This window comes from Hemicordylus capensis, chromosome 1, assembly GCF_027244095.1.
Source record: "Hemicordylus capensis ecotype Gifberg chromosome 1, rHemCap1.1.pri, whole genome shotgun sequence".
Classification (NCBI taxonomy): domain Eukaryota; kingdom Metazoa; phylum Chordata; class Lepidosauria; order Squamata; family Cordylidae; genus Hemicordylus; species Hemicordylus capensis.
Genome location: NC_069657.1, coordinates 247221526 through 247246313, shown reverse-complemented (window position 1 = coordinate 247246313; position 24788 = coordinate 247221526). Strand labels below are relative to the sequence as shown.

General features: G+C 44.4%; 1 protein-coding gene across 1 annotated transcript; it reads left to right on the top strand.

Moving 5' to 3' along the window:
- Positions 1-1908: 1908 nt before the first annotated feature.
- LOC128334947 (cysteine-rich venom protein ophanin-like) lies at positions 1909-24368 on the top strand. Its single transcript, XM_053272578.1, has 8 exons — positions 1909-1968; positions 4935-5048; positions 6440-6530; positions 12712-12824; positions 13705-13802; positions 16389-16477; positions 23456-23521; positions 24337-24368. The coding sequence occupies exons 1-8, from the start codon at positions 1909-1911 to the stop codon at positions 24366-24368; spliced, it is 663 nt and encodes a 220-aa protein (XP_053128553.1).
- Positions 24369-24788: the final 420 nt, after the last annotated feature.

Sequence of the window (24788 nt, the reverse complement as noted above, 5' to 3'; positions counted from 1 at the left end):
ACTTTCTTTGAACTCTCTCCAGGCAAGCAGGCAGGGCAACAGGCTGCTTGCTTCCTTTTAGGAGGGTGAGATACCATGTCAAGATATTCTTGAATATCTCCAAGATGAACAGAAGCCAATTCAGAAGGGCAGAATATCCACTACGCTCCAGATCAAAGTGGAAGACAGGCCATAGGAAAGCTGGCCACATTTCACAAACAAAGAAGGGCACTAGGAAGGGTCTAGTCTGAATGTTCGTCTAGTGAAGATGGCCATGTGTCCTGTTCCAAAATGCACCTGGAATTTGAGTTATGTATAGCAGGGGAGTAACAGCAGGAGAGAGGGCATGCCCTCAACTCCTGCTGTAGGCTTCCAGTGGCATCTAGTGGGCCACTGTGTGAAACAGGATGCTGGACTAGATGGGCTTTGGGCCTGATCCAGCAGGGCTGCTCTTCTGTTCTTCTGTTCTATATGTTACACAGATTTAGCTATCTAATATTTGCTATTATCTTACATGAAATATGTTCACATTGCATAGACAGCATTTTGAAAGCAGGCAATTGAAAGGGCAGGAAGTGACAATTTTAAAACCATGCTTTGCACGGGCGGAATAATGCATAGGCAAATCTTGAGAGGCGGCAAATTTTCAGCAGGTTGGGGGCAAGTTAAATCCTTTTATTAACCCTTTAAAACTTCTGCTGTGCGGCGGGGATGGTAGCAGAGTATGGGGGTGGCTGGTAGGGTGCAGTGCTCCAGCAGTGCTGGCGGCAGTGAGGGGAGACCGAGGTGGGGGAGGCAGAGGTGGTGGCAAGAGCGCCTTCTGTGGGCCCGCTTGTGTAGAGAGCCCCAAAATGGGTCGACCTGTCATTTGGGTGGCAGGCAGGCCCAAGGAAGGAGCTCTTGCTACCACCTCCGCCTTGGTCTCCCCTCACCAGCACCAGCACCACTGGAGTGCTGCTCCCTGCCAGCCACCCCCCGTCTCCACTACCATCCCCTCCGCACTGCCATCCCACCAGCGGTTAAAAAAATATTTAACCCTCCCCCCCAGTCCTCAAGCCAGGGTAGCAAATCTTTTTTGCCTACAGGGAGCAAAAAGCTTAATCCACCCCTGATGCTTTGTAAAGTATTTTCATTCATCATTCTAAGAGAGAAAATATTGTTGCATTTTCAATTTTTCCATCCTCCCTGGCTTGTCTGCTTGCAGAGCTTAATACTTACTCATTCATTATGGCAGCAGGGGCCAGGCTACACCTGAACTCTTAAGAGCCTACCCCTGACTCTTGCTGGAAATAGAGTGAGCAAAGACGAAGAGTTATAGGCCTCAAACCCCTGGTAGCAGAGAACACCCTGGTGTCTTCCCTCATTCAGAGACCTATCCTGAGATGAAAAAAGAATTGTGTGTGTGTTGGGGGAAAGGATTCCTAATTGTTAACCTCAATAGCAAAGCACAGCAGCTGTGACAAAAAGAGACTGTTTATTGAACAACATCGTCATTGCTTCCTAATGCTGAAATCCTAAGTACCCTTAACAGGGTATAAGTCCAATTGAATTCAGTAGAACTTATAGTACTTCTGAGTAATTGAGCAAAGAAGCACCTTTTAAAGTGGTGATTCTCTAAGATTTAGCCAGGGGAGAGCAACTGGCCCTATCCAGCCCCAGCACAGCATTCCTCTCATGGCTGTTGCTGGTGTCTGCCTTATGTGTTTTTTTTTTTAAGATTGTGAGCCCTTTAGGGACAGGGAGTCATTCTATTTATGTGTTTTTTATTTTTCTATGTAAACTGCTTTAAGAATTTTGTTGAAGAGTAGTAGATACATATCAGTAGTAGTAGTAAAAGTATTAGTATTGGTATTAGTATAAACTTTTAGGCTTAGAGTGTATATCCACAAAGAAATTCTAATCACATTTCCTAACTGTTCCCTGCCAGAAATGTTTCTTCTGATCGTTCTCCTACCTTTGACTGCTTTCCCACAGCAATCCCAAGGAACGGTATGAGCCTTAAGACTTAAATAAAATACACGTCAGATATGGCTTACTCAGGAACTAATAGTTACTTGGGGCAGTTGGGACTATATTTATTTTATTTATTATGTATTTAAAATATTTATATCTTGCCCTTCCAGCATACTGCTGCTCGGGGCAGCTTACAGAACAAGCATTAAAAAAAAATCTAAGATATAAAAGCATAGAGTAAAACACAATAAAAGACAGCGAGTCATTCTAAAACATAATAAAAAACAGAGCGGATAAAAGTAGAATGGCAGCCAGGATTAAAACAAGATGATAATCATTTAAAGACTGGCTGATCTTTAAAAGCTTATTTTAAAAGTAGGGTTTTAAAGTTCTTTTTAAAACTAAGCAAGGAGGGAGACTGACAAAGCCCTTCTGAGAGGGCATTCCAAAGACGGAGGGAAGGCACTACTGAGAAAGCCCTATATCTGGTCCCCACCAGCCAGATTTGTGTCAATGGCATTGCTGAACATCCAGCTGGATGATCTGAGGACTCTTGCAAATGCATATGCGTGGATGCAGTCCAAAAGGTTTCCTGGTCCCAAACTGAGTAGTAGAGCTTTAAAGCACTGGCAGAGCCAGCTGAATGGTGGCCCATGTCCCACCCAGCTGGCGGCCCCACCAGTAACGCCCTGTGCATGTGATGTCACACACATGTGGGTGTGCCTGGTCTCCAGAGAGCCTCAAGTGAGCTCTTGAGATCTCATTTTCGGCCAGTGTTTGCTGCCTGGATGCATTTATTTCCCTACTTCTCCCTCGCTGGAGGGAGAGGAAGGGAAATAAATGCTGCCAGCCAGCAAGCGCTGGGTGGAAATGAGTTCTGGAGAGCTCGCTTGGGGCTCTCCAGAGCCCAGGCATGCCTACGTGCACATGGCATAATGCACAATAGGGGCCCATGCGAGCTCTCCAGAGTTCATTTCCAGCCAGTGCTTGCTGGCCAGCTGTGTTTATTGCTCTGGGTTTATTGCTGGCCAGCTATATTTAGGGCCACACCCGCTTTGTGGATGACATCATGTGCTACGGGGGTTCTGATGGCCCTTTTCATTGGTGGCCTGGGTTCTTTGAATTCTGCCACTCAGTGGTGGCTTTGCCACTGCTTTAAAGGTCAAAACCAGCACTTTGAATGTGGCCCAGAAGCAAACTGGCAACCAAGGAAGCTGCCATTGGATAGGTGTAATATTTGTGTTATGACTAGCACCCACAAGCATCTTTGCAGCAGCATTCTAGACGAGCTGACGCTTCCAAACAGTCTTCAAAGGCAACCCCACATCGAGCACATTGCTGTAATCCAATCTGGATATGACCAATGCAAGAGTGATAGTGGTCAGTTCTGGTTTCTCCAAGTAAAGTTGCAGCTGGTATACCAGCCAAAGTAGAAAGCACTCCTAGGCACTGCCATCACCTGGGCCTCTGGGGCAGCGTTGAGTCCAGGCGAACCTTCAAGCTATGGACTTGATATTTCGGGGGAGTGCAACCCCATCCAAGACCAGATTTGCCTCATTACTTGGCTCACCAGTTTTACTCCCCCAAAGCACCTTGCCTTATCTGGATTACTCTGTTTATGATATGTTTTATTAATCAATTTATTTATTAAGATTTATTATTTGCTCTTAATTTAAGACACCTCCCCTTAAAAAGTAGAGGTTAAATACAGGTTATACCTGCATTTACTCAGAAGGAACAGGATTCTGAATTTAAGATGACCTCCCTATTTCCAATATAAAAAAACTTGGAAAAAAGCCTAGCCTTAGATTCAGGTAAATACAATATGTTTCAGCTTGTTCACCCCCATTCAACTTGGGAATGTCCCAGCTAAGTTGGAACAATACTGTGTCCACTGGCTTGATTGATGTGCATGAACATACACACCCTGTCTCACTTCCTGGCACTCCAGTGCACCTTTCCCTAATTGTGTGGGGTGGCAATTCTGAACTGATGCTCTACATCAACTCTGGCCCTCCTGCAGATGTTGAACTACAACTCCCATCATCCCTGACTATTAGCCACTATGACTGGAGATGATGGGAGTAATAGTCCAACAACAGCTGAAGGGCCAAAGTTGTGCAGCCCCGTGCAGTGCAAATGCTAGTTTAAATTAGTGTTCATAGCACATGTAAGGGGGTGGTTTGGACATCTCCTCTACATGATTAGGGGAAAGAGCCGAGTATGCTGGAAGCAGAGAAGGACATGCACATTCATAGTAAGCATGTGTCTTTATCATGTGTGGTCAGACTGGTGGATGGAGTAAGGGCCATCTCCAGCTTTTACAGGGCCCAGAGTGACAATAGTTTGCAGGGACCCTCTAGGATGAATCACTACTGTATATACTTTTTAGTTTGCGGGGCCACCTATGATGAATACCCCCCACTTTTTTTTTTTTTTAAGTTTATGCCAGCCATTCTTGGCAATATTTAGCCATCTCACCAGGCCTATCTCTAGCCTGAGCACCTTCTGCCCAACCCCATACATCAATATTGTTCTGGCTCTTTCGGAACTAGAAGAGTATTTGTTCTATGATGCAGTACAAGCCCCGTGTCAGTACGGGGGCCTGGGCAACTGCTGCTCTAGCCCTCTCTTCAGACAGCCCTGGATGAAGTAGTGTCCGAATCAGTCCTCAGTGTCCCACAATTCCTGAACTGGCATTAGTACTACCCATTCCAGAGACGCATTGTAACATTTTTCCTATCCATTTCTAAAGAGCCAAGAATGTATGAAAAAGAAAATGTGGAAGGCATGAAGTAAAGGGGGTTGAGGGCTAGGTTTCTGGTTGGCTTACATGTGGAAACAACATCAAGGATAAGGACATAAACATCCTATGGCATCCTACTGGGATTAATAATATAGTGACTGTTTATGAGTCTTATGAGAGATAGAAGGAAGTGGATGGTTTCAAATCAAAAAAATCTGTGACTGTGGCATAACTTCTTTTTTAAAAAAATCTGTAGGTTAGACCAGCTGTAGAAAGTGATGTCACTGAAAAACAACAGAAGGAAATTCTTGACAAACACAATGCCTACAGGGGAGCAGTGGATCCAACAGCCAGCAATATGCTGAAAATGGTAAGAGAAAATGGTAAGATATACAACATGCAGCTAAGTGTTGGTGAAAGGTTCACTATGGTATTGTAGGCAAAACCTCCTCCCTCATTTAGACGATATGGTTCCGAGACGTAGATCAACTTGGGAATTTAGGGTCAGATATGCAGCCTCATTAGACCAATGTTTCTGGAATGTTTTCTAGATTAAACTAGCATATAGACTTCAGCTTTACCCAGCCCTACAGCTCCTGCTGTAGGAGCACCTCTTTGCCCATTTCCTGTGGTCTTCTCCTCTTCCCCAGTTAATTCTGAACCACAATCTATTCTAACTCTCTAATCCTTTAAAAGACATAACTTCAGGAATACATGCTAGATTTTCACTAAAGCAGCTAAAGGTATACCCTTGCAGTATCCTTGCATTTTTGACATAATCAAAATGGATAAACAGATACTCTATTATTTATTTTGAAGCATTTGTCTGTGCATAATAAAGTCATACTTTCCAGTGATTTACAGATACCAAATTTTGATACACAATCCTGCCACTGAAATTAGCTGAATACTCTACTTTGTACACCAGAATATGCTTGGGAAAATTTTAAATAATTTTTGTAGTTTTTTGAAGAAATTCTGAATATCATACTTCCCAATTACCTAAAGGTAAAGTTAAAGTGTGCTGTTGAGTCGATGTCAACTCCTGGCGACCACAGAGCCCTGTGGTTTTTCTTTGGTAGAATACAAGAGAGGTTTACCATTACCATCTCCCATGCAGTATGAGACAATGCCTTTCAGCATCTTCCTATATCGCTGCTGCCTGATATAGGTACCAGCGGGGATTCAAACCAGCAACTTCTGGCTTCCTATTCAAGTCATTTCCCTGTTGAGCCATTAGGTGGCTGTCCCGATTACCTACAGATACCAAATGTTGCATGAACACTCCTACCACTTAAATTAGCTGAATGTACTACATTTTACACTGGAATATGCTAGGGGACATGTTTAAATTTATTTTGGTATATATATATTTTAGCAGAAATTCTGGATTATTCATCATAATTTAGTTCTTATTGTTCTCAACAGATTTTTAACACTCAGTAATCAGATCAATAATTCCAAAATGACATCATGAAGGGGAAATGCTACTTATTTCTGATTCAGTCTGAATTTGGTAATGCCTCACCCTACCCGCAAGCTCTAATCCCCACCCTTCCACTATGTCTTCTTACATCAGACCCCCCAATATCCCCAAATCTCTCTGTCACTTCATTCAACTGGAGAGATGGGGCTGGCAGCAGACATGATGTTCTAATCACAGAAAGAACTCCCTCCCCTCTCTGGTGCCTGGTGCACTACATCCATGAGTCTGTCTTCTAGATAAAATGTTATGCTTGTCTCTTTGTTTCCTTTGTTAAGGTATGGAGCAAGGAAGCTGGCGAGAATGCCAAAAAATGGGCTTCCAAATGTGAAATAAATAGCAGTCCCATAGAAGAACGTATTGTGGATGGTAAGTGAAAAGACCAGGGCCTAAGCATGGAGACACTTTATTTGGGCCTGGAGGTCGAGGAAGGTATGACCCATTGCTATGGAGAAATCATGCTTGATTAAGCAAACTTACTTCCATGTTTGTGGTGCCCAGATCTTCTAAGAATCTGTTAGATTTGCTGGTGCCAATCAGAAACAGTGTTGAACAGAATGAACAATATGGTGTGTAGCTACAATGGTGTGCAGCCCATTGAAGGCAGGGGAATGTCCCTGGGCTGCTGAGATCTGAGATCTGGGGGCCACCCAGGGCACCTCTTCCTCCCCCAGAGCACCCAATCAGTGAAAAAATTGCTCACTGTCTGAGAGATGGCAAAGGTCCCCTTTGAGGGGTGTAAACTTCCATCTTACACCTCTTGTACCAAACATGTTGATGCCGGAGGCATGGCCGGCATTGGGGCGTGCCGATGCCACCCGTTGCCACCACTCTTCCAGCCAGTGAGCACTTTGCTCACTGGTTGGGAGCTTCCTTCCTCTCCCTCACTTGAAACAAGGGGGAGAACAGAGGCACCCAGCTGGGGAAGCAAACACTTGCCAACTGGGAGAGGGCGAAGAATGATGCAGTGGCAGTTTAATTCCAGCCATCTGTGTTGACGTGCTTCTGATTCCAGTGCAAAGGGCATGGCTGGCATCAGACTATGGAAGTCCCACCTGTCACTAGAGGTAGGCAGTGAGGGAGAGGGACACAAAGGGGAGCACAAGGCAGTGGCAGGAGGCACAGGGATGCAGCTAGGTAGTTTCAGGATCTAGACCTAACGACATGATGGGGCCTGGAGTAGGCTTGAGGGTGTGCCTGCTGCACATGCCTTTCCTCCTACTGTGTCTGCAAGCTGGAGAAAACATCTGATTAACTTCACCCGATTTAACCATCCCCTTCAACAATAATGTCCATGACTTCAATTGTGCACAATGAATATGGCTCCTGAATAGTCACAAATGAGTTTCCTTGGTCTGTGCAACATGAATATGAAGCAAATATGCCAGCTGACTTGCATATATGCTAATTCAAGGTAAGACATAAGCCTTACCTGATAGTTTCCTTGGGTCATCTTTCACCTCTCTAAGAAAGCAGGGAGCTCCAAGTACTAATCTTTGAATACTAGTAACTCTCACACACAAGACCAGCCAGTGTTAAAAATTCAACAGACATTTCAAGACTTGCCTTGCCTCAAGGCTATTGTTGGCCCTACTGTCAGCCTCCTCCTGAAGGAGGTGATAAACAAAGACAATGAAAGAAAACAATTAGCACTTCTAAGATGCAAAGAGGACAAGCAAGAAACTCTGTAGACTGCTTGCAGGCAACACACAGCTGGATTTGTATGGTTTAATGGGCTGCTTTTATATTCATTGAGAACTTTGATGTTAAATAGTAGCGGACTTGCACTCCAAGATCCCCTGGTGGCAGTGCTGCTGGAGGGAAGATGCCAACCTTCCTACACTCCTGCTTGAACAGTGGGCTCCTGGCCCCACACAGACAAAGGGCCAGGTCTCACAAGCAGTGAGACCCAGTTTTGGGAAGTGAGCAGGAAGAGTGGGCTAAGCCCACATGATCGTCCACCCACATGATGCCCGACCCCGAGGGGCTGGGGAGCTCGGGAGCTGCGTGGCCCCCGGAAGCCCCAGTATGCCCGAGCTCCGGAACCACCGGGCTCGGCTCTGAGGCTGGCGGTTCTCACGACCCACAAAAATCGGGCTAGGCTCTCCTAGTCCGATTTTTTTGGTCGTGAGAATAGCCCCAAAGACTGCAAAAGACAGAGGCCGCTTTCAGATATAGCATAAAACTGTGGGTTGACGGCTCTGTTGCCAGATACCCCTTAGATTCTGGCAACAGTGGCCCCCGGCCCCCGCTGTTACGAACCCGAGGAATTGTCCTGCAGACGATCACCCAACCTCTGGTTTTGGGCAGAGGAGCCCCTCCCTCTTCCTGGTCCACTGAGGCTAAATCCCAACAAGCCACATGCGCCTTGCGTTGCCAGATTGTGGGCAAGGCATCAGCACATCAGTAGGGCTGCAGCTATTGACCATGATTTTCTAGTGGGCATGCCAAGTGCAATTGTGCCTTTTCACAGTGGTCGGCTGCCCTTGGCAGGGAAGGGGCATTTAAACCCTTTCATCAAACCACTTGCACCACAGCTCTTGCAAGCCCTTGACAGGCATGCAGTCTTGCACAAGCAGAACTATAGGTATCAGGGGATAGTGAGGGGCACTTCCCCCCCCGCCCCATTACTCCTGGATGGGATATTGATCACTTCCTAGGAGGCAATATGTATATCAGAGCAGGAAAAACATCCTGGGGCTTGGTCCACCATGACGAAGGATGCTCTTGGACTTGTAGACCCAGGCCAGTCCACTGAGAAGGACTAGAGGCTCCACGAGCTTCAGGTCTCTGTTGGACCACATGTACATGGGACAGCTCATCCAACTATAAGGGTCTCCGCTGATGTGAGCCCACCCACTGTCTCTGTTTAACAATAGAATTCACATCCTGCGCCTTCCTCTCTCCACTCAACCTTCACAGACTCCCAAGGAGTCCAGGCTGCTCCGTGTGTCCGGGCACACCCAAGTGGGCAGAGCTGGGTGGCAACAGGGATGTCTCCTAATGCAGGTTCAAAATTCCTGGGCTTGGACCGGCATTGCAGTGTATGCAAATTGGCTGCCGCTTCAGGCAATCCCAAGTGAGGGGAGCCGCTGTTTTCAGCAATCCCTGTCAATCCTGGTGGCCATGGTTGGCAAAGAAAAACATGCATATGGGCAACCAGACTGCCAGAGGGAGTGCTTTGACTTCTGCTTTCTGCCAGTCTCTGGGAAAGGGAAAGGTGTTGCTGGGGTACCCTTCCCCAGGGTTTACGGGAATCTAGCAACCAGGCTGGGCAGCTCTCTGGCCCGCATGTGTGTCTTCATATCCTTTCACTCTCATGAGGGAGTGGTCCACTCTGGAACATTATCCGTCATCATCACACAGGAAGTATCTATTCTGTGATTGGATTGAATAATGTTCTAGGTGGATGGTTCTCGATAGTTATGCCAGAGGCTGCATGCTTGCACCCAAGGGAAGGGACTGGAGGCCCCTTCTCTGACAAACTTATACAAATAATAAAGCACCACCACCCAAGAATTCTACTGGGGCATCCTTTCACCCAAACGTTTGGCTCTCTCCCCCCTGGCATGTGTGGTCCTTGTTGGGGAACATCTGAACTGCTCAGTTCCTGATGCCACTGGGACTCCATGTGCTTGTGCAAATATTTTTGCAGCCCTTGCTTTGTGGAGACTTCTCCCACTGTGCCCATCTTGTCATCCCATCCCTTTTATGTGTGTGGATTGGGAAAGGGGGAAACATAAGACACAATAGAAAATGGACCTCCCCCAATGTGGGTGTCTCCCTTTACATGCATTGACACTGCAGCAGCACAGCATCTCTGTTGCTAGGCAATGGCAGGACGAGTGTGGAGAATTCGGAGGGCGGTGCATCTGATCTGAGAGGTGGCCAGCGAGAAGCATGGCAGGCATAGAGCCCGCCCACAGAGCCTGGGATTGTCTGAGCCGCCCTCTCTATGGTTTCAGGAGCAGGCACAGCACAAAACCCAGGTTACAATGGTGGCAAAATTCAAACCACGCGACGCCACCTTCAAACCTGAGGTTCAAAACCAGAGAAACTCACTACAAACCTAAGATTCAAATTACGGTTTGAGGAGGGAAACATTGGGTTGCTATTGTAACTAAACAATGGTTTCATACATTCGGACGGCCACAGAACCGAACTTCTGGCTTGTTCACATCCAGTTTGGTCTTATGTGTGATGGTGGCCAGAGAATGGCTGTATAAGAATGAGAGACAGAGGAAGCATGCCTCCTGATGTAGCATGCTTTTTCAAGAACTACAAGTTGTAGTGTTCTTTATTATTCCTGATGGCATTTCCTATGCACTGTTAGGATGAGCCAACATGATAAGGACAAGCACCATAATAATCAGGCACACACTGATACCAAGGAAAATAGGAGCTAGTCCTGCTGAAAGCATTTACGTGACACAGGATTTATGTGTGAATACATGAGTCAGGCCCCTGATCTCCATGGTCCATGGAAGAACTGATACTAGATTCCAGGGACAGGGAGTTGTACCAAAAGGGAGTTTCCACTTGTTTATAATTAATGTACAAATGTGCCACATGGCCATGTCTGGCTACAAATGCAAATCAGGCAGCCAGAAAAGTGAAGAGTTTCATCAAAGGGAACAAAAGATGCTAAAGGTCATCAGGTAACCCACCAGTTTTTCAAAGGAGCACAGCCTTTTTTGGGTGGACAGGTAAGGAGGTTTGTGTTACAAGTGTGTACCATAACCAGAGAGATTATGCACAGGTAGTGTAAGAGTCTATGGGCTGTTTTACACATTATACAACAAGAAAAGGAGATTTGTCACCAGTTGGAAAAGCAGCTGGGGGTGGGGTGCTTTTGAATAGAAAAATGCTCAAACTTACAGTCTGCTCACATTTACGGTAAAGAAAAGAAAAGAAAGAATTTGGGGCTGGTGTGGTAAAATATATGTTTATTGCAAAATCCGAACGTTTTTCAAGCTATATGCTCTTCACTGGGGGAAATAATTAAAAAATGACAGTGTTCCAAAATATACATATTGCTGCAGCAACATCACCTTAATATTTTTCCTCTGATGAAGAGCATATCGCTCAAAACGTGCTTGATTGTGCAATCAACGTATATTTTTCTGCACCAGCCCACTATTCTTTCTTTTTTGGTTCAGTTTTTGGGTGCTGCTTTTTCCTGTCCAACTTACAGAGGCTGGTAGTGGTGGTGGTGGGGTATCCAACATTTTGATACTACTACATGGTCATCACTGTTCCCTCTAACAGGGATTCCCAGATGTTGTTGACTACAACTCCCACAGTTCCCAGCCAAAGGCCACTTTAGCTGGGGATGCTGTGAGTATTGGTGTGCATGGAACTGGAGCCTGCCAGTTCAAAGGGGAGATATATTTAAGGATGGCGGAGGGTGCTCTTATCCTTCCCACTGCATTTCCCCCACCGGCTCTGTCTTTTAAAACAGTCTGGCAGGGTAGCAGTGTACCTCCTTGTCGCCCCATTGCCTCCTCGGATCGGAAGTGCCCGGAAGTGTCCAGTGCACGTGGAGGAAATGCAGTGGGAGGGCTAAGCCCACCCTCCCCCATCCTTAAATATATCCCCCCCACCTTTGAACTGGCTGAACCGCCGGACATCCGAATTGGTTCATGCTCATCCCTAGCTGGAAGTTGTAGTCTGGGAATCCCTGGGAATCCCTGTTAGAGGGAACAGTGATGGACATGTGCTACATCATAGCTAGTTTGGTTCTTGCTCAGTATTAAAGAAACCAGATCCAGCATTCTGACCAATGAGTGCAAAGGCATTGGGATAGTTATGAAGCATCAAGGTCCTTGGCACTTACTGTTCATTTGATTAACATTACATTTGAATTTTTACAGTATTTCATTAAATACATAATGAGGCGGTTCCCATGATCAATGGGAGCTGCCTGGGGAGGGTTAGCGGGGAGAGTGGGCTTAGCCCGCTCTCCCCACACACAAGCAGGCAGTCTGCTCCAGGCAGCCGAAGCGGCTGCCCACACAACTGCCGGCTCTGATACGGAGCTGATGGGGGCTGGGAAGATCGGCAGCCGCGCAGCCCCTGGAAGCTCCAGCAAGTGAGCAGGGCATGTTGGAGAGACCCCCGAGCTGGGAGGCTGCTTTTAAGCCTCCCAGTTGGGGGTCTACTTGTGGGTTGCCGTGGCGCAGAGCCACACCACGGCAACACACGATTCAAAAAACCAGTTTTGCGAAGCCCTCGCTCTGCAAACCTGGTTTTAGGGTGGGGTAGTTTAGTGAGCCCGGTGGTTCTCACGATGGGAGAAAATCGGGCTAGCCTCCACTAGCCTGATTTTCTCCCATCATGTGAATAGCCTCAATGTTTAATTCACAGGCTAGAAATTAACTAAGATTTCATTTCTGGCTATAGTCATGTTCATACTGTTCCAAATTCTTGAGTCACCACTGACTCAATCTTATCACATTTGCACTAAATAATTTTAAGTAGGCACATGTGTAGACAACCATATTTTTTCATATTGCAGGAATCCTTTGTGGTGAGAATTTATTGCATTCAGGTTTTCTCAGGAGCTGGACAGATGCAGTTGACATGTGGCTCAAACCCCAATCTAATTTCAAGTACGGTGTTGGGGCAATGGATCCAGCGGAAGACACTGACGTCTTTACTCAGGTATGAACAGAAACACCAGAAGCATCTGCCAGTATGAATTTGGTGGTGGTGGTGGGGATACAACTATTAGCACTGTGGAAATCATGAACAGAATATTTGTTGTTTTCATGCATTTAAGCAACCATTTTGACATCTTGCCCTCATAAAGATCTGTCATGTACATGTGCTGGAATATGAAGATCTGCTTAGGTGTGAAAAAGCATTTCTGTTCATATATCAGAGCTTTCCCCACTTATTTACTCACTTCTTCCTCTGACCTCAATTCATCATGCTATGAGAAAATTTGGGGAAGCACTTGGTCAGGCTGTGGCTTGTGTCCAGAAAATAGTGTGAGAGAAGACTCGGAACACCTACTACACGCCCAGCATCAGGTTCATGCATAGAATTAGTTAATCCACATTTCATACCTCGTGCCATAGTGGAAATCATCTAGAAAAAGGAGTATAAAGCTGGCTCAAATTTGTGAGAATCTCAAAAGAATAGGGCTGTCTTCTGGTAATATCTGGAAATCAAGGGCAGAGTGGTCCCTCTAATCCAGCTCACAGTTTCTGGGTATTCACCCTCATTCTGCACAGCAGTCCCTGAAATGTGCCATGTGTGTTCCTGACCCTCAACAATGAATTTTTGAGGGGTTCTGTGGGTTTCGGTAGGGAAGAGGGGGTCACACATGGTAACTGAATTCAGACTGTAACCAGTTTTTTTCCATGATTCTCTGGTTGTACTAGGGTTGCCAACTCTGACTGAAACTATTCCGAATGATAATTTTCATAAACACACACACAACCCCCCAATATTTTCACAGCAAGCTATCAAAATGCTAGTATTTTATAATTTTTAATTACAAGGACTCTCTATGTGCCCCACCCTTTTTTCCCCATAGGTCATTTGGTACAATTCATACAAGCTTGGATGTGCCATTTCCTACTGCCCACAGCATGACAGGCCTTCCTTCTTCTATGTCTGCCGTTACTGCCCTGCGCAAGTATCATTTCCTAACTCTAAAGTCTGCTGTATAGTTCCTGTGTAGCACAAATCCTACCAGATGCTCAGACATGGTCCAGACAAGGCTCTGCCCCTTTAAGTGCACCAGACATGGCAACACTTGTTTCACTGGGAGTGACTAGTGCCAATCCTTGGATCTCTCTTGAGCACACCACCTGTCCTTGAACAATAGTGCCCCAAATCCATAATGTCAGGTGACTCAGTTTCTACCAGTATCTCAGAGGAGGATGCCATTGCAAACATCCAGAAATGCCTTCTAAATGCCTACATCGGCCTTTATCTTTCCAGTGACCCTAATAGGCTCCCTGGTGCTGTCACCTTGCAGGCAAAATTAATCTACTGACTAATTTATGGAGCTGATTCAGCATCAGGGGTTGGGGTTGTGGTTGTTTTTTGCTCATGTAGCAGCACTCCACCCTGTCATTTAAGTTGACCAGCTATGTCTAGCGGCTCACTCTGTCCTGATTCTGAGTCAACCTCTCTGCCCTGGAAACAAAGCAGGGAGAGGGGCTCATTCTCAGCCAGGGAGACCTCATGTTCTGCACTAGCTCATGGAATTCCCGCTTCTGTGTGATGCACTGCTTAGAGTTCTCTGGGCTGGCAAAGGGGATATCATCTAAGCAATTTGCCGTACTAAGCAGGGTCCACCACATCAGAGCCCTCTCCAACATTGTGCTCATTGTTATCAGTGCTGAGGAAGAACTGATGCAGTGCATGGGTAAGGCCTTCTCCAAATCACATTTGTTCCATGAACAGATCAAAATGGCTAGGGTGCTCAGAGAGGAGGCAGAATGCCGATTCTATATTGCCTTTGCCCATGAGGGTCTCCATGCTGCAGCCCCAGTATACATCCTACCTCATCAAATGATGTGTACCTGCCAAGGGATGCTGTCACTAGCTCATTGTGTTTAGGGGAATGCCAAGTGGTGTATCATCCTCCACACCCCTGGGGGCTTATGGAGTAGTAGTCCAAGGGGCAAAATTCACAGCATCAGCAAGGGCATGTCCATGACCCAGCTTCTCACCAGCATTGAAAGTTGCTGCTGCTCTGAGTCCTGGCCATTAGGGTGGCTGGAAAGCGGTATCTGAATGACCAGTCTGCTTCTGGTCCCGCATTGGCTCCAGTAAATCATGACAATAGGTGGATGAACTTTTTCCAAAAAACATTTGTGCTTGTGATGTTCCATTCTGAATACCAGGGGGAGCTCACATTGATTTGCAAAGAGTAGACCTCTTCAGCTCCCATAGCCTTGAAAAAAAAAGTAACAAGAGCAATCTACAGCAGAGAGGTTCAAGCTGGAGAGGCTTGCTGAACTTCCAAGGGGAATGTACTGAGTGAACAGTCAAGTGGAGCTATGCAGCTGTTAAGTGTTGAGAGGATGCCCACTGTCATGAGAGTAAGCCCCATTTAACTCAGTGGGTCTTATTTTTCAGAAAATATGCATAGAACCCATGAGTAACTGATGGACAGGGACTTTTCTTTAGTACTGGGATAAAGTAAAGGTATCAGGTCGGTGTTGACTCCTGGTGACCACAGAGCCCTGTGGTTGTCTTTGGTAGAATACAGGAGGGGTTGACCATTCCCATCTCCCACACAGTGTGAGATGATGCCTTTCAACATCTTCCTCTAGTGCTGCTGCCCAATATAGGTGTTTCCCATAGTCGGGTTCCCATAGTCTGGGAAACATACCAACAGCGATTCGAACCAGCAACCTCTTGCTCCCTAGGCAAGTTACTTCCCCACTGTGCCATTAGGTGGATACATAGATACAGTGAAATTGATACCATGCTTTGGGTTGAGGTAGTTAATGTTTAAAGTTTCTTACTAACAATTTATGAATGGACCTGTCTGCCTGCCTCCCCGCTCCAATCTTCCTCAGTTGTTTTGTATAAATGTAAAACATGAAATCTTAAGAAAACTATATATTATTTTTTAAATGCTAGCATTATGCAAATATGTGTCCTCTTTTTTGCTCTCTTTCTTGCTGATGAATATCCCATTTTTTGACAATGTGTATCTGGCCACTGCCCCTCACCTAAAGATTCCAACTGCTCTCCTTTCACCTGCTGCTGGTGAACCTGCAAGCTACCAGAAAGATCCCTGAGATATACCCCTCATGGGCTTTCTGGTATTGTGCCCTATTTTCCCTTTGGCCATGCCATTGCTTTGCCCAGTGCCCACTGAGGCCACCACTGCTTTCATTTTCTCCAAAATCTAAAACCATCAACCCTTTCTAGTCCTATGAGTCATCCTCATCTGATAAGAAGAAAAACTGGAGGAGGGTGTTGGGGGGGGGCAAACTCCCATTTCCTATTTAGCTTTTGGGGGGAACAAGAAATGGCCTCCCATGGAACTACTTGCTCTTAGATTTCTTTGCCTGCTGTGCCACAGCATCATTACCTGATGGCTCAGTCACTCTGGCTGCCGAAGCTTCATGCTCCCATGACATTTGTGACCCAAACTGGAAGCCAGGAAGGCTGGGACAGTAATTCTGTGTGGCATTCTATCTTTTAAAAACTGTTCTTTGATGATGAACATAGCGTGTTGTTTTGTGATTCCAGGGGGAACATATTAGACAAGGCATCAACACCCTACAAAGCAGGTCCATCATGTGGAGACTGCCCAAATAACTGTGAGGATAAACTCTGCAGTAAGTTACTGATGATATAAATTAAGTCTTCTAGATATTATTAATCTGCTTCTCAGAGCCAGTGACTACAGCAAGCATTTTATGTGCAAGTAAATGACATGATGGCTGTGGGATCTCCATGTTGAGAGGCAGTATATCTCTGAATGCAAAGTTACTTGTAAATGCAAAGTTTACAAGTACCATAAGGTACCGGTACCATAGAAGAAAGGCATGTTAACCTCTGATTGGTCCTGTGTGTTGTTATTTGGATAGAAAGTTGTATTTGTGAGTAACCTCAAGGAGTTATTCCAATTCTTTATACTCAGACATGTGGAAAAGTATACCTTTCTGATAAACAATGTTAGAAATACCTTGCCAAAAAGTCATAAAAGAAACACATACCAAGTAAAGGTATCTAGACAAAATAGCCTACCACCAATTTGACTTGAACAGCCAGTGAGCAGAATGGCATTCATGGAATTATCCCATTTTACCTCAAAAGGTTCCCCAACAGGGATGTGCCTGAACCGGATGGGCGCCTCCTTAGGGGAGCGCCGAACCGGCTCGGGTGACCACATCAGAACCAGTTCAGCGGGGCAGGGAATGGGTCCTTTAAAAAGCAGGTAAGCAGGTTCGTACCTGCTCCCCCACCTGCCCCACGGCTTTTCTGGGCACAGCACTTGCTTTTCAAAAGGCTGTTCACGGCTGCAACGCTGCCGCCAGCTGCCTGTAACTGCCGCCATTGAGCTCAGGCTGCTGGGAGCAGCCTTGCAGCCATGCACAGCCTTTTGTAAAATGAGTGCTGCACCCTTTAAAACCGTGCAGCAGCAGAGGACCCCATCCCCATCCTGCCCATGGCAGTTTGAGCCGGTTCGGGCACATCTCTGGTTCCCAACCTTTTAAAACAGGTGTATCTCTTCTGTCACAAAACTTCAGCCACAAATCTTCCTCTGTCACAAACCACAAATCTGTCACAGTTGTGAAACAGGCTACTCCAGTCAGTGTCATACATCCAGACTCAGTTACTCATTAGTGAAAAGGTAAGATAAAGTGTGCCATCAAGTCGGTGTCAGCTCCTGGCGCCCACAGAGACCTGAGGTTGTCTGTGGTAGAATACAGGAGGGGTTTACCATTGCCTCCTCCTGCACAATATGAGATGATGCCTTTCAGCATCTTCCTATATCGCTGCTGCCTGATATAGTACCAGTGGGGATTCGAACTGTACTTCCACTGAAATTAATGGAACAAGTAAACTTAATTTTGTTAAGACTGCTTATGAGTAACTTAGTGTGGATGTGAGCCAGTGACTGAAGTTAATGCAATATTTCCCTAAATGTCATATTTAAGTTTTTATGTGTGTGTGTATACACACATTGTATACATGTGTATACATTGTATATGTTGTATACATACGTGTGTATACATTGTATACATACGTGTGTGTGTGTGTATACACTTTAGTCACGGCTCACATTCATACAAAGTTACTCATAAGCAGTCTGATTGAAACTAATGGGGCATGTTTACAATCTACTAGGTTACACCGTGCACTCCAGACCATGGCTAAGTCACCCTGATTTATTTATTTTTAAATGTCTGGTCTCCAAGGTCCATGTTCAACACTGTTTCCATGATCCCTATTGGGTAGCTTTCCCTCCAATTACTTCTGCCTATTTAGTCAGAATAAATGAATACAGTAGATGCAGTAAAGTCTCCATTAATATGTATTGGGTCTGGGGATGAGAATGAAAATCATACAGTGATCCTTTGTTTAAGATCATTTTCATCTGTGAAATAACATGAAAGAATCATAGTAAGATATGGGATTCACTGCACAAGCACTGGAAAGAATGAACTGGGAAGAATGTAGGGTTGGGCATCTCATCAAGAGGGCCTTAAATTAAATTCTGCATTATATATAAAAACTGTAAACATCTGCACATAAATCCATGGATCTGAGCATAGAAACCCTATAAAATGTGTATGAGAAAATATAAAATGAGATATAGATATAAAAGTGATACCTTTGTGAGAGTTTACTACAGACTACTTGGTCAAGCTGAAAACATTGGTGATACTTCCCTAAATAGATTACCAAACTTTCAGAGAGACAACCTATAGTGGTAATAGGGAACTTCAATTTATCTTGACATCAGCTGGAAAATGGGATATCTGATAAATTGTTGATTTGCCTTGTTGACAACTTCATCTTTCAGAAGGAAAAAGAAGGCACAAAGGGGGTCAGCTATCCTGGATAGCTGTTAATCTTTACCAACAATGATGAATTGGTTGATGAATGAAAGTAGTGGGAACCCATCATCCTGATTATTCAACGTGTGCATTTTCATGCAGACCTGCACTGAGGGAGGTTGTTTGGAGATTAGGACTGTGTTGTCCCCAATATGCAGATGTCACCCAGCTCTGTCTTGCTGTGATATCTGATCCTAGGGAGTGGTAAATTTTCTGAACTACTGGTTGGAGGTGGTAATGGTTTGGATGTGGTGTTATGAGGTCTGCGGGAGGCAGAGACCAATCCTTAGATAATTCTTTGGCTGAATTAAGGAATTCTTGCTCCCATTATTCTTGCTCCCAGGTGTGAATTATTGGGTATCAATTAGGTTGTGTCTGGGTGGCTTCTTCCTGTATGCTTCTTCACAAAAAGAGATTGGCATAATCCTCCTGACATGACTCCTTGATATAAAAGGGAGATTGCTGGAACAATCACCTTGACAAAAAGAAGGGAGGAGAGAACATCATCACACATTCAGTCATCAGACATGCCTGAACTGAGCAGTCATGGGATAAGGGGACAGGTTCAGTTGTGGATTGGTAACTAGTTGAAGGACAGGAAACAGATGGTAGGAATAAATGGACAGTTTTCACAGTGGAGGTAGGTAGGAAGTGGCTATTTAGCATAGTGAAATCTACAACAGATTGTGAGGAGCTCAAAAAAGATCTCTCCAAACTGGGGGAGTGGGCAACAAAATGGCAAATTTAGTGCAATGTAAGCAAGTGTAAAGTGATGCAACTTGGGGCAAACCCTCCCCCCCACTTCACATATACACTGATGAGGACTGAGCTGTCAGTGACTGATCCGGGAGAGAGAGAGCTTGGGGTCATGGTGGACAGCTCACTGAGAGTGTCATTTCAGTGTGCAACAGCTGTGAAAAAGGCCAATTCTATGCTAGGGATCATTAGAAAATAAAAATGCTAATATTATAATGCCCTTATACAAATCTATGGTGCGGACATGTTTGGAGTACTGTGTACAGTTCTGGTCACCGTATCTTAAGAATGACATTGTAGAACTGGAAAAGGTGCAGCTGAAGGCAACCAAGATGATCAGAGGTCTGGAGCACCTTCCTTATGAGGCAAGGCTACAGCACCTGGGGCTTTTTAGTTTGGAAAAGAGCCGACTATGGGGAGACATGATCGAGGTGTATAACATTATGCATGGAGTAGAGAGAGTGGACAGAGAGAAGCATTTCTCCCTCTCTCACAACACTAGGACCAGGGGTCATCCCCAGTTATTTCAGGACCAACAAAAGTGCAAGCACTATGTGAAGTACTTCCACATACTACGGATGTGGTAGATGTGGTGGTGACCACTAGCTTGAATGGCTATAAAAGGGGTTTAGACAAATTCATGGATGACAGGTCTAACAATGGCTACTACTCTGGAGGCTATAGGCCACCTCCAGCCAGTTGCAGGGGAGCAACATCAGGAGAGAGGCATGCCCTCAGTGCTTGCCTGTGGGCTTCTCAGAGGCATCTGCTGGGCCACTGTGTGAAACGTGATGCTGGACAAGGTAGGGCTGTTCTTGTGTTCTTATTCTGGCACATACTGGTTTAATTCTGATAGCGATGAGGAGGAATAGATGGGTAGAGAGTTCAACTCAACCTTGAAGACTCTTATCAAACTAAAAGTAAGAAAGCTTGCATTCCTTTCTCCTTTGTTACTTTTGCAGCTCTAAGATGGTTCTGTTCAGCATTTCTCCTGCTGGTCAGCGAGGCACATTTCCTCTGGCTTGCTGCAGGTCTTTGCAAATGAACCTGAGAAGTGCCTTTTAGGAGAGTGCCTTGCCAGAGTGACCTTTTACTGGAAATGCAGCCAGCGTTTCAACTCCAAGCAATATATATAGAAAGAAAAGGGCTGAGGCTTGGGTTTAGGAGCACCCCAAAATGGCTAAGTGAGTGGGTTTGGTAATGGTGGCTCTGAGGCTTAATCCAGACAATATGGAGATGCTGCTGGTCACTTGGAGAGCTAACCAGGGAAAGGGGGTTCAGCCTTCTCTAGATCAGGGGTTCTCAATGTTGGGCCCCCAGATGTTAGTGGACTTCAACTCCCATAATCCCCAACCTGGGACTGGGGATTATGGGAGTTGAAGTCCAATAACATCTGGGGACCCAATGTTGAGAACCCCTGCTCTAGATGGTGTAACATTTCCTCTGAAAGAGCCCCTCCTTGAGAAAGCAGATCTGGCTACAGTCATCCATGCCTTGGTCATAGCATGTTTGTAGTACTGCAACATGCTCTGCATGGGGCTGCCTTTGAAGAGTGTTCAGGAATGTTTATTCTCAGCAGCTGCCTGGGATGTCCATATCATCCCAATCCTAAAAGGGTTACACTGGCTACCAATTTGTTTCTGGATTATTCTGGTAATAATCCTTAAAGCGTAAATGACTAGGGCCCTAGATGTCTCAAAGACTGCCTCCTCCCATCTGAATCTACCTGCTCTACAAGATCTCCGGGGGTGGTGGTGTCTGCTTCATGTGCCAATTTTAGGCAGAGCTGCACCTAGGTAATTTGGAGCCTGGACCTAAAGGCCTTTGGAGTCCCGCCGCCACCACTGCAACTTAAGCATTATTTTAAATGTGTAGATTCTCGAGGGCACAAACCACACCACCCAGGACAAGTTAAAGAAGATTTGGGGGGACCCAGAAATCACAGAGGCCCTGGACTTTGGCCCCAAAGAGCACCTCTGATTTTAGGCGAGGCCCAGTGGTTGTGCACATGGGAAAAGGTCTTCTTTTTTATTGACCCCAGACTGTGGAATGCACTCCTGGAAGTTTTTCACGCCCTGCTTTTAGTTCACATCTCCTCCGGAATGGAGGTGTGGCTCACATATCGGCTCCCTGTGAGCTATCAGGGAGCACTTCACACACAATTTGGATTTTTCATTGCGCATTAGAGTGTAGTCCGATTTGTATCCAGGGTTTTAAAAAAATCCACTTTTTGCATGGGTTTTGGAAGCAACTTTGAACTTGCAATAAAGCCTTGCAGTAAACCCACAGTAAAGCCTGCTGTCTGGGAAAGCTTCTGGTTGAGATTCACTCTCACACTTTACTCCTAATCCTGAAGATGTGTCTCTCCCCTGCACCCACCCCAGTCTCTTTTATTTGGACTATAGGGAGGAATTTTTTTTTTGACAAGTTTGTCCTTTTGTGAACCAGTTTTCAGTAGTTTTTAGTTATCCAGTAGTTTTAGTTAAAACTAGTTCAGTAGTTTTTCCATTATTTGCAATCTGTCTCTCTGTTGCTGTCAGTTTGTGATTATATTCTCTTATACTTTGTTTTTATAAGTCTTTATCATATTGTACACTGCCTGGAGACTTATGTGTCAGGTGGTTTATAAATGCGACAAATAAATAAATAATATGCACACTGCTGCCACCTGCTCACTCCAATGATGACCATTTTTCTTTTGGGAAGGCGGTTCCACCAGGAAATATTCAGTCTGCCAAATGGATATTAAGCACAATATTAGTCTTTGATTGTTTACTGATTAAATATTTGTTCTGAATTACTGATTAATAATGGGAATTTGACATTATTATTATTATTATTATTATTATTAATTTGATTTATTTATTTATTATTATTAATTCAATTATTATTAATTTGACATCTCATAATGTTATGAATAGACAATATAGTTTTACCAAACAAGCTAAAGACACATCCTTAGAATGGCTTTGATTTTCTGAGATTGTCTAAACTGACAAGGTATATTTAATATATGTTTTCGGTGGACCAAAAACAACAACTAAAAATCCACATAAAGGATGCCTGCCTGTCCTTCAGTGCTCTGTTTAAATTGCTATTATGTCTTCATCATAACATTCTGAAATCCACTCAGCTTATAACCCTCACAAGTTAAATTCACTGTGCCATAGAACAAACTATCTAGATTTCATTATACTTCAAAAATGGAAAGTTAAGGACACTCCTGAGATGGAACAGTGGATTTTTGCTTTTGGGGGCTTGTGGGAAAATACTTTATATTAAGGAAGTTAATGACAAGTTCCAGGTAATTTGAAAACTATTCTTATAATGGTATGCATTGTGAAATATAATTTTGTAGAAAATCTTGGCCAGAGTGATTCTGTGACTAGGATCTTGTTTGTTTTGTTCTTTTTGTTTGTCTTAAGATGGTTGTTTTTTTAAAAAAAGGGTTTTGAGGTATGTGACAGGTATTTATATGCTATATAAAGTTGAGAGAGGAAAATATTTTATTTGTCTGGAAAACGAAATTTGTTATAACTCTTTGTTTCTTTGTTTTAATATATGTTTGTTAAAACTGTTCCTTCTGTCTAAAAAATTATAAATTAAAAAAAATAAATTTTCCGGCTTTATGATAGATGCTGAAATATCTAGTCATCTGAAATGTAGAACCTTGCCTATATCTCTCAATACAGCACTCTGGATCAGCTCTACTGTAGCTTATGAATATTTTTCCAAAGACTGTTACATATGAAGCATGTTACCCACCCACCCACCCCCTCAAAATCCAAGACGCAATGTGTCTGTGGTCCAGTGCAGAATGTGATGTACGAGGCCAACAAACATTTTTGATCAGTGAAGGTAGTTCCGTGTGAGTTTTGCAAGGTTATAATAATGCACTGTACAAACCAGAGGAGAGAGAGTAATCTTTTTTTTAAAAACGGAGAAGCTTTTTCTCTTTTGCATCTAATGTTGTTTTGCTTTTATTCCTCCCAGCCAATCCATGCAAGTATGTGGATACTTTGACGGGCTGTGATAAACTTGTAAGAATGTTCGAGAAGGGCAATGAAACATGCAGTCAAGAATGGTTGAAAAATGGATGCCAAGCCTCCTGTTTGTGTCCTACAGAAATAATATAATATGCCCCTGAGCATTGCAACATTGATCTTGGGACAACTGATCTTAACTGAAGAGGACAGAAATTCAGCAGTAAAAAGAAACTCCTCAACCTGTCTTTAAAATTGCTCAAAAATTACATTGGAAAGCAAAGTTTTTCACAACATTTTAAAAAGAAGCCTTTCCAAAACTCACTTGCAAAGATTATCAACACCCCCCTCCCCTCTTTCCTTGTTTTCTTTTATTTATTCTGCTTTAGAAAATGTCTTGAAGACTTAAAAGTGAAACATTGAAATAATGCAAAGTGCTTAGCATTTTCTATCCCCACAAATTCTTACTTCACCTTTGATTTAAATTCCAGACAAAATGCTACTGAAGGTGTATTCCATGCTGCATGTTCATCCAGAATATTGTTCAGTAAGCTAGACATTAATTTTATGGCTGCTTCAGGTTGTATATGAATCTGATGGTAGTTAGTAACTGGCATAACATTCTCATTGGTTTTGTTTTTTAAAAATAGAGTGGGGAGGAATACAAGCAACTTTAAATACACTGTTAGGCATTCATTATTAAGTTTTATTTGTTTGCCTTAGCACTTCAGGTTGACTGTCACAGTGAAAGTAACTTTGCAAAATAAATGCATTCTTGAATTTCATTTTTGTTGTTCATCACATTTTCAGCAATATGCTACTCAAATTTGTTCTCAGTTTTCTTTATTTCTTTTGCCAGAATATGTTCTCATTCTTGTTTGCCTCCCTTAGGCAAGACTCTGCTGTTTAATGGAGCTTCATAGCATTTGATAGCTGGGATTACCTTGGCATTTCAAAATAGGAATGGCACATCATCAGCTGTGAGAGCCATACCTAAATGTCAGTGGAAGATTTAACAAACAGGTCGCATTCACACGCAATGCAGAACTGCAGTTGAATAGGGTTGCAGTTCTGCATATGTTGTGTCTGAATGTGGGGAATCACAGACCGACGTGGTGACAAAACTGAGGGTTCAGGATTGGGACTCCAGTCCCTTGGGTTGAAGTAAGTTTCACCGCCCCAACCTGAGGTCCCAAGCAGCCTGCGGTACATCTGAATTCGGAACTGAAAGCTCCTGGCCCTGGAACCAGAGATGAGGGAGGAAGATCTTTCCACAACATGATAGGCTGTGTGGGCTGACCTTTTGTAAAGAAGGAAGCCTGCACAGTCAGCTCCCCTGCCTC

Coding starts and splice junctions, on each gene's coding strand:
- LOC128334947 (XM_053272578.1), top strand. CDS start 1,909: ATGTTTCTTCTGATCGTTCTCCTACCTTTGACTGCTTTCCCACAGCAA. Junction 5,049..6,439: donor CCAGCAATATGCTGAAAATG/GTAAGAGAAAAT, acceptor TCCTTTGTTAAG/GTATGGAGCAAGGAAGCTGG. Junction 23,522..24,336: donor TGTAAGAATGTTCGAGAAGG/GCAATGAAACAT, acceptor TGCCTCCCTTAG/GCAAGACTCTGCTGTTTAAT.